This window comes from Tribolium castaneum, chromosome 2 (genome assembly GCF_031307605.1).
Source record: "Tribolium castaneum strain GA2 chromosome 2, icTriCast1.1, whole genome shotgun sequence".
Classification (NCBI taxonomy): Eukaryota; Metazoa; Arthropoda; class Insecta; order Coleoptera; family Tenebrionidae; genus Tribolium; species Tribolium castaneum.
The window spans coordinates 26,046,985-26,061,263 of NC_087395.1; the positions used below are offsets into that span (position 1 = coordinate 26,046,985).

Sequence of the window (14,279 nt, forward strand, 5' to 3'; positions counted from 1 at the left end):
TATCAAAATAATGAAAGTTTTATGTAACTTTTCGATAAAATACGTAAATTTACCGATAATCTAAAACTAATAATTGTAGAATTTTTAAGGCAAAAAATGCAACATTTTTATCTCAAAAACGAGCTTAACGTTAAAAAATGGAAAAATAATGAAACTTTTGACTTTATATTTTGTCTGTTTTGGAAGAATCTCACGAGAAACTGAGAATTTAGTTAAAAAATCTGTTTAAACTTTGTGTATTTTAATTGAAATTTCCCTTAATAAACATTAATTTTGGTCTAATTTTTTTTTTCATGCAATTTTTAAAAGTAGTTAAACAACACCACGCTTGGAAAGAGCAAAAATATTTATATTTTTTACTTAGTTTTGTAATTTGTTGGTGAGTTTTAGCCAAATCTCATAAAAATAAAATGAAAATTTAGATCAGAAACGGCTTGAAAAATTTAAAATAATATGGATTTTGAGCAAATTTTCGAGTTTTTCGGTTTATTTTTGCCGAAATTTAGCTCAAAAACGTACTTAATCAATGGAGAAAGGAAAAATAATGAATCTTTTGACTTCGTTTTTGTGATTTTTTCAGCAAATTTTAGACGTAATTTTGCTGAAAAATGAGCTGAATCAAGTGAAACAAAGAAAATATTGAAGTTTAAAAGAATGTTGAAAAAACCAAGAAAAATTATTAAATTCTTGGAGAAAAACAACTGAGAATTTAGTTAAAAAAACGTTTGAAAGCTTGAAATTATATAAAAAAAAAAACAATTTTCGTCCGAATTTTGCGGTTTTTCGCATTGTTTTTGACTACTTTTAGTGAAAAACTGGGTAAATCACGTGAAACAAACTATAAATTACGTCCAATTTGGTGATTTTTCATGCGGTTTTAGAGCAAAAAACTCAAAAATACAAAACCAAACTGAGAATTCAGTTAAAAAAGTGTTTAAATTTGTTAAAAAAAATTTGTTGAAAAAAACTTTTGACTTAATTTGGTCTGTTTAGCCAAAATTTTTCGAAAAACTTCTAAAAAATACTTGTCGGATCATTATTCTTGTAACCAAGTCTTTTTTGTCAAGTAATTGGTTTACAAACCAAAAAAATAAATAAAAAAATAATTAAAGCTTTAAGAAGAAAAAAAAAACAGAATTTTGTTCTAAAATTTGTTTAAAGTTTAAAAAAAATAATTTTGGGCCGAATTTCGCTGGAAAATGTAGTATTTATATTCCACAACACATTAGTTTTAATATTTTTATTTTATTAACATTAAAATGTATTCCAAAGAATTGTAAAAAAATTCTGCAAGAAATGATTTCTGTGTGATTATTAGTTTTCGAACGTTAGGTTTAAATTTTTCTAAGATTGATATTTTTAAAAATATAGGAACCAAATTTGTCACATGGCTAAAGACGGCTCTACTGTAACACTTGATGTAATTTTTCTTAGATTTAGTTGTACACGGTGTTCACAAAAAATTTTATTACTCACCTCTGAAGGATCGCTGATTGTGACAAGCACAAAAGTTAGCATAACCCCAGTTATGGAAACGGAACATTGCAGCTTCAAAAAAACAACACAGGAGCGTTTCAAAATCCAATGAATCGTCAAAATAATTGTACTTATCAGTGCTGATAAGAAACAAAGGGAGCAACCGGCTAGAACAATGTATCGCAAGGGTCGTGGCTCTTCTTTTTCGATCTGTTTTTGGAAATTAATTAAGTTATGAAGCGATTAAATTAACAATTACCTGAATATTGTTTGCTGTGAGCAAGAGGGCGAAGGTCCCCACCTTCGGGCATATACAGCGTGTTAAATTAAAACCGAGAATTTTCGTGGTACAGACAGTGGTGTTCCAAGCATAGGCGTACATTGCAGTCTCCGCCATTGCACATTTAAGAAACCATCCGTCTTTGGTCGCGTTGTGATTTCCCTGTTTCCACTCGAGGATAATGTGAGGATTATAATCGTAATTTTTATCCCGTGACAGGATCCATAAGCGAACGACTTGAGATATCACCTCGTATTCCACTTCGGCTCCGTCTCTGCAATTCGATTTCAGTGTGTGAGCACAGGATTCCACTCAAATAAGCCTTCAAATCAAAATAAGTTACTGGGAAGTATTTAAAAACTTTTAGGCAAAAATATGAAAAAACTTTGTTTTCCTACAAAAAAAACTATATTTTTGGTCTAAGAATCTTCAGATCTCGCAAAAATAATGCCATTTTTCACATAATTCTGGAATTTATTGGCTTATTTTTAAGAAATTCTGAAAAATTCCATTACTAAACGTTTTTACTTCCATTTGCATTAACATTAAAACTTCAAATTTATTCCCAACATTTTGATTTAAAGGTTTATTTACTGGACAAAGAGCATTAACGTATGAGCGAAAACCACGTACTTTACTCGGATTACGGACCGTGTTGGTAAAAAAGCGCTCAAATTGCGGTAAATGACCACTCCAATCACGCATTGGCCGTGTTTCGGGTCTTTGGATGAAATTCGAGTCTTGTGTGGGGTCCATTTGTGGCCACTGCAAGGCTTGTGGTTAGATTTTTACGCCAAGTGTTCGATTAAATTTCTGATTTTTTTTGTCTGATCAGAAATTTAATTGAACGCTTGATGTGTCGTACCTGAGGTTGGCGGAGAGAAATGGTAATTCTTTTTGATCTCCGGACATTAAATTAACGTCAAGGGTTGGAAGGGCTAAGTGGAAAAGGGGCTGCGAGGGCGAGAGGAGAGGTGCAGAGATCTCGATTTGGTGACTGACGACTTCTTGCAGGAGCTTCACTTGCTGAAATTGGAACGTTTTTAAGCTGATGAATTGTGGGGGATCTATTTGAATTGGAAAGGGTGCACATTTTTTCAAATTAAATTAAATTTTTATAAATATCAAAGATGACATTTAATGAATTTTTTTGTTGAATAAAATTTTTCACCATGGAATGGCTGCTACCTTAATTAATGTTAACTTTTTTAATCTTTTTTTCTCAATTACGGCTAAACTATTCAAAAAAGTGGAACTATTTTTATCCACACCCTTGTAAAATGATCCGGAAAATCGACTAGCATCGACAAAATTGGCAAATTACCAATAGTTTTTTAGTTATGAATTTTTTAAAATTTTACCAATTTTTGCATTTATCTGCAATTTGTTCAAAAACTATTAGTCAGAGAACAATAATTTTTTTTGAAAAAAATAGATAATTCAAAGAGCTTTCCAAAGATAATAAACTTTATGGGGTTATCTCTGATAGTTCCGGAGCTATGGCTCAACAAATGTTCCGGATACCCAGAATCGACCAAAATCGCAACAAAAATTGAAAAAAATCAAACATAAAAAAATCGAACATATGGACTTTTTTTGGACTTCTAACAACTCTAGAGGGTTGTAAAGGCATATATATGTACGAAAAACTATGATAGAACGACTTTTAAAAAAATTTAATTTTTTCACTTTCTTGAAGGTAAGTGAAATTACTCATGAAATTTTAGCAAAAAAAATCAAAATTTTAAATCTCGTGAAAAGTTGTTATAATACAGAAAATGAGCCGCTGAATTCAATGGAACAAACCGCATTGCTCTACGACTTTTAGTTTTTGAGGTATGGATTTTTTTAATGAATAAAATTTTTCACTATGACAAATGGCTACCCTAAATTTAGGCAAAAAATTTTAAATTTTTAATTCTTGTGAAAAATTAATATAATATGTAAAATGAGCCGTAGAATTCAATCGAACAAACCGCAGTGCTCTACGACTTTTAGTTTTTTTTTTATGAATTTTTTTAGTGAAAAATTTTGATCGCCTCTGTAGCCGGAACCGTTGCCCGGAGCGGCTCCGGGTTTAGTTGAGAAAATAGAAAAAATTAAGCGCTATCAGATGGTTTTTTGTTCGTTCCTCTAAGTCTTATAGTTTCCGAGAAAAACGCAAAAAAAGGTTTCCATTTTCACTTTTTTTCAATTTTCAACCGCCAATTACGGCGAAACTATTAGAGTTATCGAGAAACGGAAAAATCGAGGACAACTGGAATAAAAAACTCTACAAAATGGCATAGGACTCAAGGCGATATCTCGCAAAAAATTCTTCAATTTTCGATCGCCGATTACGGCCAAACTAAAAGAGCTAGGAGAAAACTCTTGTTTCCATCGTAAAGAGCACATCAAAATCTATAGGATAGGATAAGTTTTATTTGATTCTGAGACACTTTTAAAATTGACCATTTTGTAGGGGGGGGTGTTAACTTCTTTTTAATTTTTTTTATTTTTCCAATTACGACTAAACTATTCGAAAAAGTGGAACTATTTTGATCTCTACCTATGCAAAATGATCCGGGGAATCGATTGGCATCGAAAAAATTGCCAAATTCCCAATAGTTTTTTAGTTATCAATTTTTTAAAATTTTACCAATTTTTGCATTTATCTGCAATTTGCTCGAAAACTATTAATCGAAGAACGATGATCTTTTTTGAAAAAAATAGATAATTGAAGGAGCTTTCCAACGACAATACACTTCATGGGGTTATCTGTAATAGTTCCGGAGTTATTGCTCGATAAATGTTCCGGACACCTGGAATCGACCAAAATCGCGACAAAAATTGGAAGAGTCAAACATCAAAAAATCTAACAAATGGATTTTTTTGGACTTTTAACAACTCTAGTGGGTTGATAACACATATAAAAGTCCATAAAACTTGGCTAGAGTGGGTTTAAAAAAATTAAAAAATTAAAACCGTAAAAAATTGATTGAAGTTTGACGATTTTAACTAAACAATGTAACTGCTATATTTTGTTTATCTCGAAGTTTCATTCAACAATGATGATGGACCCTAGTTAATTTGTGTGTGATTTGGACGGAAAAACTATCGCAAAATCGAAATCATAACAGGAATTATTAAAATTTCGCTAGTTTACTCGCACGATGCGTCAAAACAAAAACAGATTTATAACAACGATGAAAGCAAAAAAATATTATTACAACTTCCAGTACACTCGTTCGATACATTTTCCCAGCAAAAAACCGCTTTATCACTTTCACATTGTTTGCTAGAAGCCATCAAATTTTACACACATTCATTCTTCAACGGAATTGTTGACACAGTTCGGAAAAATGATGTAACACAAAAAAAACTATAATAAACGTACAGACCTCTTGGCTGACGAGCGAATTCTGGTGCCTCAACACCCCATCCACAATCTCGAACACCTCCTTGACCAAATCGCCCGTCACAACCCTTGCCCTTTTACAATAACCAATCACGTCCCTCAAAATTGCCAAAACCCCGGTGCCCTCCCCCGGCAACAGCCCTTGCCTCTCCCCTAGGTATCTGGAGCAGTTTTGGATGATCTGGAGCGGCGTTGCTGTTTCGTAGCCCAGTTGCAATAATCTCAGCTGGAAGCAAACATCGTTGATAATCTCGAGTGTTGTCAGCCGCTCCCGGACTTACGTCCAACCCTATTTTGTATAATTGCTCGGGAGTGCATTGGGAGTAATCCGGCTGACGCCAGATGGGACGTAAGCCATCGTTTAGAGTGCACGAACGCCGGACGAATCCCGGAAATGCGTAGCCTTTGGGACACTCCTGGAGACTATCGGTGTCGGGGGCCGTTTCCGGCCATGTAACGTTCAAGGAATACTCCGGGGGGCACGTGGGCACCGAGGACGGGTCCACCACGTGGATATCGACGCTGGTTTCGCTCGAAATTGGACCGTCTTGCACCAGGCAGGAGAATTTCACCGATTTCTGGGGAGATTGCACCATTTATTGCTAAAGCTTCAGGATTAAAGCTTTTTTTCTCTTTTAAATCGGTCAAGTTTGGAACCGTTTCATTTTTATCGAAGAGATTTTGAGAAAATTGAAATTGAATTCTGAATGTCTCAGTGTTTATTAACACTTGAAATTATTCATTTTTTTTGGTTGAATTTAGTTGACACTTTAGCATTTTCCTAACATGTTTGCGTTTTGCTTGCTTCCTTTTATCTAGAAACGAAAGTATTTGGCGAAATTTCGTCAAAAAAGAGGAGAAAAATTGACAAATGTTGGTCTATACTTGATTTCTCCTCATTTCTCAGCCACAGTTACAACTATTTTGTGAAAGGTCGTCCAAAATAATTCGAATTTTTCGCAATTTTTTTGAAACAAAGGCTTAGTTTTTTCTTCAGTTTTTGCTGAACTCCTTTAAAAAATCTCTACGTTGGATCGAAAATTACAGTATTTTGTTATTTTCTGAGCTATTTTGCACATTTTTTGTAAAAAAATGCAGTTATGCAGTTAAACTCGAGATATCAAATTACTTCGAAAAAAAACGTATTTGTGAATTTTTCTGAAAAAAATTTTCTGATTTTCTTTATTTTTTTTCATCCAGAAACGAAATTTTTTCGCGAAATTTTATCAAAAATGATGCGAAAAATTGCCAAATTTGGTTGAAATTAGAATTATTTGTGTCTTGTGTCTATATTTTTTTTCCACTTTGCTCAATGTTTGATCACGTTTCTCAGCTATAAATAGAATTATTTCGTGAACGGTCGTCCAAAATAAATAGATTTTTTCGCAAATTTTTGCAAATTATTAGTACGAAAAATTATAAATAATAATAATAATTATTATTACAAAGCTTCTGTTTTTTTTGTGTAATTTGGAGGAGTCTGCTTTTATGTTTGTCTTTTTTAAGCGTTTAAACACTTTTTTAAACAATTATTTTGTTATTTTCTCAGCTTTTTAAGATATTTTTAATCAAAATCGTGCAATTGATTGGAAAAGAATGAAAACGAGAAATTACCAAATTAACTAGAAAAAATAACTATTTTTGCATTGTCCTGCTAAAAATTTTTTTGTTTTACCATTTTTTCGTTTTACTGATTCGTTTTTATCTAGTAACGAAATTATTTTTGTGAAATTTTGACGAAAATAAGCCCATAATTTGTTAAATTTCGTCGAAATTTGAGGCATTTGTGTTCTTGTTCTTTCTTTTTTCCAATGTCTTATCACGTTTTCAGCAATAAAAATTATTATTATGTTTGAGTTTTTAGAGAAGTTATGCTAAATTGTTCCACAAAACCACTAAGTGACGTTAGAAATGCCATTATTTTTTTAATTTTTAAAGCATATATTTGTCAATAACATAAATATTATTTTGTAAAATTTTATCGGAAAAAAATAGAGAATTTTGGAAAATTAAGCTAAACTGAACATTAAACAATTAAATTAAATTTTTTTAAACATATATAAAACATATTTGTATTTCGTATGATAAAGCGCTAATTGACAAATTTGTTTTTAACAGAGTTCTGTTAAAAATGCTGTTTCTTTTTTGTGCTTTTATCGAGCTTTCACCACTGCTTTTTATCAAGGACTTGTTTTTTTTGTTAAACTTCTCCAAAAAGACACTAAATTTGAACGAATGTTACACGGTCGTGTCCTTTTCCGAGATTTTATCAATTCTTTTAGTCAAAAGCAGAAGAATTCTTTTCTTAATTATTTTGCCATTTTTGGGTCCTCATCCAAAAACGAAGTTATTTCCCTAAATTTTCAGAAAAATAGAACAAAAATTGACAAATTGAATGGAAACTGAGGTTAATTGTATCTTGTCAGTCTTTTTTTTTTGTTATATATTTGCAGTTTTACCACTGTTTCCAGCGTTTTCCAGTTATAAACATAAATTATTTTGTGAAATCTTGTCCAAAAAGTGGATTTTTTGTAAACTGATTCGGTCAAAAAAAGAAGATATTTGTTTATTTTTAACGATGATGTGCTGAAAATTTGTTAAATCAGTTAGAAGAAACTGTTTTTTGAGAGTTTAAGCATTTTCTTAAGCCAATCACTCGACATTATATTGGATTTAAAATCACACTTTTTGGTAAGTTTTGAGATTTTTAGCAGATTTTTTTGTCAAAAACATAATTAATTAACCTTTTCTACCAGTATTTGTGTGATTTTCATTCAGAAACGAAATTATTTTGCTAAATTTCGTTTAAAATATATCGAATTTCTTAGCACAATTATTTTTAATTCGGTTTTGAGATAGAAACTCAATATTTATTTATTTTTATTGCTTTCTTCTCAAAATCCCTAAAGCTCATTTTACCGTTTATTGGTTTGAAAAAAAAGTCACTCACTTCGATTTTGAATATTTGCAAGATGCTTCCTCCAGGATACAAAATCTCGTACTTCTCCGTCTCGCTCCTGACAGGAATCAGTTCTTTGTTTTTGGTCCAGCTATAAGTGTATTTGTTGTTGCTGTCGCCCATGCTAATGCACTTAATAGTTAAATTTTGGCCCTGCGGTAATGTTAGTCAGTCAACTCGGCGCCCTTTAACTAACTGAATAATAGATTACTTTCCGTACGGTGAGACTCATAGGTTCGACTTTAATAACCGGCGGTGCTTTGATGGCGACTCTTCTCGAAAGGCATTGTTGAATTCCGTAATCCTCAACTTGGCAAGTGAAGGTGCCGCTGTCTAAAATATCGCTCCTTGAGATTCCTAACAGGGCCGTGTATTGATCATCCGAATGGGGATATTTTATGAGACGGTTCCATTTGTGACTGAAAAAATTTTTCACAACACGGATTTCGCTAGTGAAATTAAACCGAGTGTAATTGTTTTCGTAAGCTGTGGGTTGCCACTGGGAGCGACTTATTTACAAGATGTGCAAGAATTTAGATTAAGGAAGATTAAAATATGACAAGACGATTTCGGGAATATTAATTCAACGGCAACCCGGCGCATCCACCATTTTTGCAACGAGTATATAACTTTTTTCTTTCTCCTTTTCTATTTTTTGTGTGATTAAAAATACGTTCTCATTTCAAAACTGAGGTCAAAAATGCCTTTTTATAACCGGTACACTAAGAAAATAATTATAAATAAGAATAAATCAGAAAATATGAGCAAAAAATTATCAGTTATTCTGAATTGTTAGTTAAAATAATGAAAAAAAATCTAATCATTTATTAATGGATACAAAATAAAAAAACACAGAAAAAAACACTTATGCGGTGTTCAAAAATCTCGGGTTCGATCCCGATTTTTTCACAAATTTATTAATGAACTTGATGGGTTTTAAAAAACGGCACGTTTCTGTGCCGCTCATTACTGTTTAAAACCATTAAAAGCATCTCGGGTTGAATTAATAATCGTCGTTTTAAAAATTAAATCTGGTCGCTGTTTTTTATTTCAAAGCTCAATTCAATTTTATGGTGGGTCGTTTTTGGGAAAAACCTGCATTTATCGGCCTCTGTAACCGCCTTTAAAATAAAATTTTACGATCAATAACATGCCGTGTGTAACTTTATGAAATTCAAGATAGAATAAACAAAATCCATAACTCGTAACTAGTTAATAAAATCGCATATTTTATTTACCTTGTAATTTCCGTCACATTGACAAACACGCCGTCCTTGAACCATCTGAAGGACGTCGTGGGCGAACCCCTCGCCACACACGAAAGGATAAACTCGTCGTTTTGACGGATCGGCCCGATTTGATTGATTGACACGCTCTGAAAGCGGCATTAGCACATTATTTTCAGGAGATTAGAGCGCATTTTTGGAATTTGCCCCATTTTTTAATTTGCGATTTTTGAAGCTACGGAGAACTATAAGTTAGGAGGCGAAACGTGATACAAAATCGCTCCTAAAGATATAGTACGGCAGAGTAACAATGAGGGCGCTTTGTCTCTGCGCCAAATAACGATTTCACTGTCATGAAAAATTGTCATGTCACGGAATGTTAATTTATACCGAAACTGTAGAAGATAGAAATATAGTGTCCCGGACTTTTTTATAGGAAATTCAATTCTCTACAACTTTGCTTCTTACAATTTTTTTGTATCTCCAACCGTATTTCCAGCGTTTTGATAAATATGCGACGGTGCGTAAAGAGTTATCAATTTGCGTTCCACCTTATATTTTTGCGAACGCTGCGAATACGGTTGAAGATACAAAAAAAATGTATGAAACAAAGTTATAGAGAATTAAATTTTCTACAAAAAAGTCCGCGACACCATATTTTTATCTTCAACGGTTTAAGTATAAATTGAGTTTTCAAGACTTAAATGCTGGCAAAATGAACAAATTTGTCGTTTGAACGCCTTTGGGGCCTAAATGGTTGAAGATAGGAACATGGTCTCGCGGACTTTTTTGTAGGAAATTTAATTCTCTACAACTTTTTCTCCAACATTTTTCTTGCATCTGTAACCGTATTCCCAGCGTTTTGAAAAATATGGGGCAGAGCGCAAATTTTTTTAAATATAGTTTAGGATAAGTCTTTTACATCATGTTCATGTCTTTCAATCGAGAATCTAATGCTCAATCTGTCGGTATTTTTTTGTTTGCTATGGTGTTAACCATTAAAGAGATACAACCAAAACAGCATAATAAGGGCAAATTACAGAAAATAGTTAAAAAAGACAGGTCTTTGTTCATTAACATGGTATTTCAGCCGAGTTTTCAGTACCTGTAAATCGAGCATCGGCTTGAAGACAAACTCCTTGTCTGTGACTGTCAAGTTGGCGATGTAACCCCTATCAGCCCATCTGCTGAAAACTGCCCTGATGCGTTTCTCGTCCTTTTTCAGCGCGAACAAATGGAAAGTTACATCTGCACCTGACCTGAAAAACCTGAAACGGGGGGTGCAAATGCGGACGTGTCCGCGATTTCAGACGTCGACACTTACGCGACATTTTGCACCGAAACGTCGTCCAGTTTCGAGTAGTTGGTCTTGAGCGTCCTGAATACCTGAAAAAATCGTTTCATTTTTCATCCAAGCCACAAACAAGTTTTTGTGCAAAAGTCGCTCGTTATAGAAATGTAAACGCGATGAGACGCTAAGTATCCTGAAATTTTAATTAATGAAGCCGACGCGTCGTGAACCTTTCGAGATTATAAATCAGGGAGGTACTAGGGGGATTAGGACGGGGCTCCGGGCGCCTATCCCATAAATTGCGGCCGATTCCCACACAATTCCGGGGCTGTTGGAACTGTCCCTAGTTACGAGATGCCCGCGCTAAATTAAAGACCAACATTTACTCAACGGACTGAAAAGATATTTTACGGCGTGGACATCGAAAAGGGCGATAATATACCGACTAACACCGAATATGACTCCGTTTTGGACCCTAGAACTTATAAGAGATTTACATAGTAAATAAAAAATCAAAAAATTAAACGAATCTATTAAGTAGTTTTAATGCTATACTGCGACCGCTGGGGACACAGCTAAGCGTCACGTGACCCCTCTACTCCCCAAACATGGTATAACATTTCCGAAAATTTTGAAAAAAAATTCCCGTTCATTTTCTGATCGTAATCTGTACAAAAATTATTTACCTGGTTTTCGATGAACGTTTTGAGGGCGTTTCCGCTCAGATTGGGCAGATTGGCCAAATGCATGGTGCTGGTGAATCCGACCCGATCTGAAACAAATCCAAATTTCAGTTATCAGTTATCACGCTTTAAATAACACACACACAGTGCACTCGTATTTGTATATCTCGATGCATATTTCACAAGATTACCATCGTCATATTTTATTGTGACAAATCGGGAACAAGCGGAATTTTATAAAAACGCCGACACTAAATCACCAAGATTTGTTTTTTCGACTTTGTTTCGTTCCCAAAAATTGCAGCAACGTTTCTATTGAATTAACAATTTTACGATTCGTTGCACGCGGACGTGGCCAAATTAATTATTGTCTTGAAGCCTCTTAATGTAATAAATTTGAACACAAAACAGAATTTTTATGCCGAAACTATCACGGTTTTAAATTGATGTCGCCGGCTCCGAGCAGTTTTGAACTTTGCTGTGATTAAAATAGTTGCTGGAAGTTTCCGCGCATTGGAGATTTTTTCGAAAAATCTCGATAGATTCGTCTCAATCGCGTTTTAAAGGGCGAGATCGACGTCATTCTGAAAAATTGCGTCGCTTTAGGCGTCTCGGAGGAAATCAGATGGGACCGGAAGCCGGGTTTACACGGCTGCATCATCATCAGTCTTGCTTGAATAATAATAAAATAACAAGGTTGAGGAAAATTGAGTGAATTATTCCAAGTTTTGGGATTAATAAAATGAATCACAAAACTGATAACAAACTTGGGACGAGTTTTATGGGTCGTAGCCACGTTGTTAGGCTGAATTGGCATAAAATTTCTGTTTGTTATTTTTCGTTGTGGTGGTGGCGTTGTTTTTTATTAGTCTCGCGTGTTTTACTCCAGAATTTATTTAAAATCAGTCGTAACAAACACTGTTTGGATACAAAATGCGCTGAGGTTGGGTAAATATTTTTTTTAAGCGGAGTTTAAGGGGATTTTGCGGCGAGCGGAAATAGTGGAAATATTTTTAATGTGCAGATTTTTGTATCAAAATTCTAATGCAGTATTCCTACGTAATTTACTGCTGTTTTAGGGTGGGAGACGTGACGTGATTTAGAAGCGACTTGGGTGGGAACTACACATAGTGGAGGCCTGATTTCAATTTTTTCAGGCTCTGTTAACAATTAAAGAAAATAAAAAAATAATATAAAGAAAAAATTACAACCAATTTTGGGCATTTTATTCCGAAATTTTTGTTACGAAATTTTATTAAATACTTTATTGCTTTGACGATTAAAAAGCTTTTTACTGAAACATTAAACAAGTTTGAAAGATTTTGACAAAATTTAGTAGGTCTGAAGGTTTTTTTTACTGAGAAGTAAAATTGATTTGTAAATTTTTGTTAAAAATGGGTTACAAACTGTAAAATAAAGTCTAGAATGCGTTTATCTCACTTAGAGTTCAAAGTAATTTGTAGCGAAAAATTTACAAAATTCCAGAGGATGTGCCAAAACAAGACTGAAAAATTGTAAAATTACTTTTAAAATGCCTTATTTTCCAAGTTTTTTACAAAATTTTTTTTGGAAAAGTTAGTAAATTAAAACATTTAACCAATAAAGCAAAATTTGACCCAGTATTGGGCGGGAAATTTCCAAAATTCCATAGATTTTTTTGTGAATTTATAAACGATTTTCTCTGAAAAATTTTGTATTATTCCTGAAAAAATTAGTAGAACCAAAGACACATTTCTGTTAAAGTCTGACTAAATATGAAAAATTTTGTCAAAATGAGAGACAAAATTGGAAAATTGTGTCTGAAGTTTACACAAATCAAAATTTGCAAAAATAAATTTAAAAGGCATTATTTTCTGAAAATGTGGGGACGAAAAAAAATTCACCAAAAGAAATTTATTAATTTCGAAACATTTTACTAAGCAAAATACTTGGACTAATGAAAGATCTAAGTCAATTTTAAATGGTTTTGATTAAACAAGACAAAAAATTATGGTTTTCGATGAATTCAGGGAATTTTTTCACCGAAAAACTTACTAAATCTCAAAAAAAATTTATAATAAGGCACAAAATTGCAAAGCTAAGTCTAAAATGTTTTTCTTCTCTTTTTAAATTGAAGCATTTAGAGTGGAAAATTCACAAAATTTCAAAAAGTTTCTGTGAATTTATGAACGTTCTTTCTTGAGAAACTTACTATGTTATTTTTTTTTCTTAATAAAAGAAGAAAACTTTGTTTTTGCACTCTTGTTTTTGCTGACTAATAAATTCAGAGCATTTTTCAATGAGATTCTAAATAAATTCCAAATTAATTTGGTAAAAAAGGACAAAAATTTACAGAATTCGGTCTAAAATGCAGCGTTTTTTTTGAATTCGAGATTTTTTTCCCAAATAAGGTAAAAATAAAAAAGATGTCACCAATTATTTTTTACTATAAATTTATCGAAAAATTTGTCCAACACTTGGCAAAAGTTGCTGTTAGATCTAAACTTTTTTTCATGAATCTAAGCAATTTTCAGCGAGAAATTTAAAAAGTTTGAGGCAAAATAGGACACAAAATGGCACAATTAAGTTAAGTTTCCATTAATTTGCATACTTTTTTTACCAAAAATGTATTCAATTCCAGTTCATTTGATATAAAATTTTCAATGGGAAAATTAAAATATAAAGGAGCTAATTGAATAAATCAGGTCGGAAATATTTGACATTTTTTTAATAATGTTAGAAAATTTGCCAAAACAAAGTAGAAAATTGCCTTATTTTTGATTGATAGTGATGTTATTCTTCTGATGCAAAAATAAGTCAGGTAAAAAATGGAAGGAAAAGAAAAAAACAATTTATTGAGCACCATTTATTGAAAAACCGCGTAATTTGTATAAATTGCATTTAATTTGAACAATCTGTTTAATTTAAATAAACCCCGCTATCCGGCAATTTCCATAATAATATGTTGGAATATAAATTATTCATCTT

General features: G+C 32.7%; 1 protein-coding gene across 1 annotated transcript in view; it reads right to left on the reverse strand.

Moving 5' to 3' along the window:
* The window catches only part of LOC100142542 (uncharacterized protein), a 62,510-nt gene that overhangs the window by 6,274 nt on the left and 41,957 nt on the right, over positions 1-14,279 (reverse strand). The window contains exons 6-17 of the mRNA XM_015983762.2: positions 11,316-11,401; positions 10,663-10,724; positions 10,444-10,606; positions 9,351-9,487; positions 8,324-8,531; positions 8,104-8,265; positions 5,435-5,731; positions 5,137-5,379; positions 2,622-2,782; positions 2,390-2,521; positions 1,736-2,030; positions 1,477-1,686 (exon numbers count right to left, since the gene is read on the reverse strand). Coding sequence (XP_015839248.1) covers positions 1,477-1,686; positions 1,736-2,030; positions 2,390-2,521; positions 2,622-2,782; positions 5,137-5,379; positions 5,435-5,731; positions 8,104-8,265; positions 8,324-8,531; positions 9,351-9,487; positions 10,444-10,606; positions 10,663-10,724; positions 11,316-11,401 — 2,156 coding nt within the window. The remainder of the gene's footprint in view (positions 1-1,476; positions 1,687-1,735; positions 2,031-2,389; positions 2,522-2,621; positions 2,783-5,136; positions 5,380-5,434; positions 5,732-8,103; positions 8,266-8,323; positions 8,532-9,350; positions 9,488-10,443; positions 10,607-10,662; positions 10,725-11,315; positions 11,402-14,279) is intronic.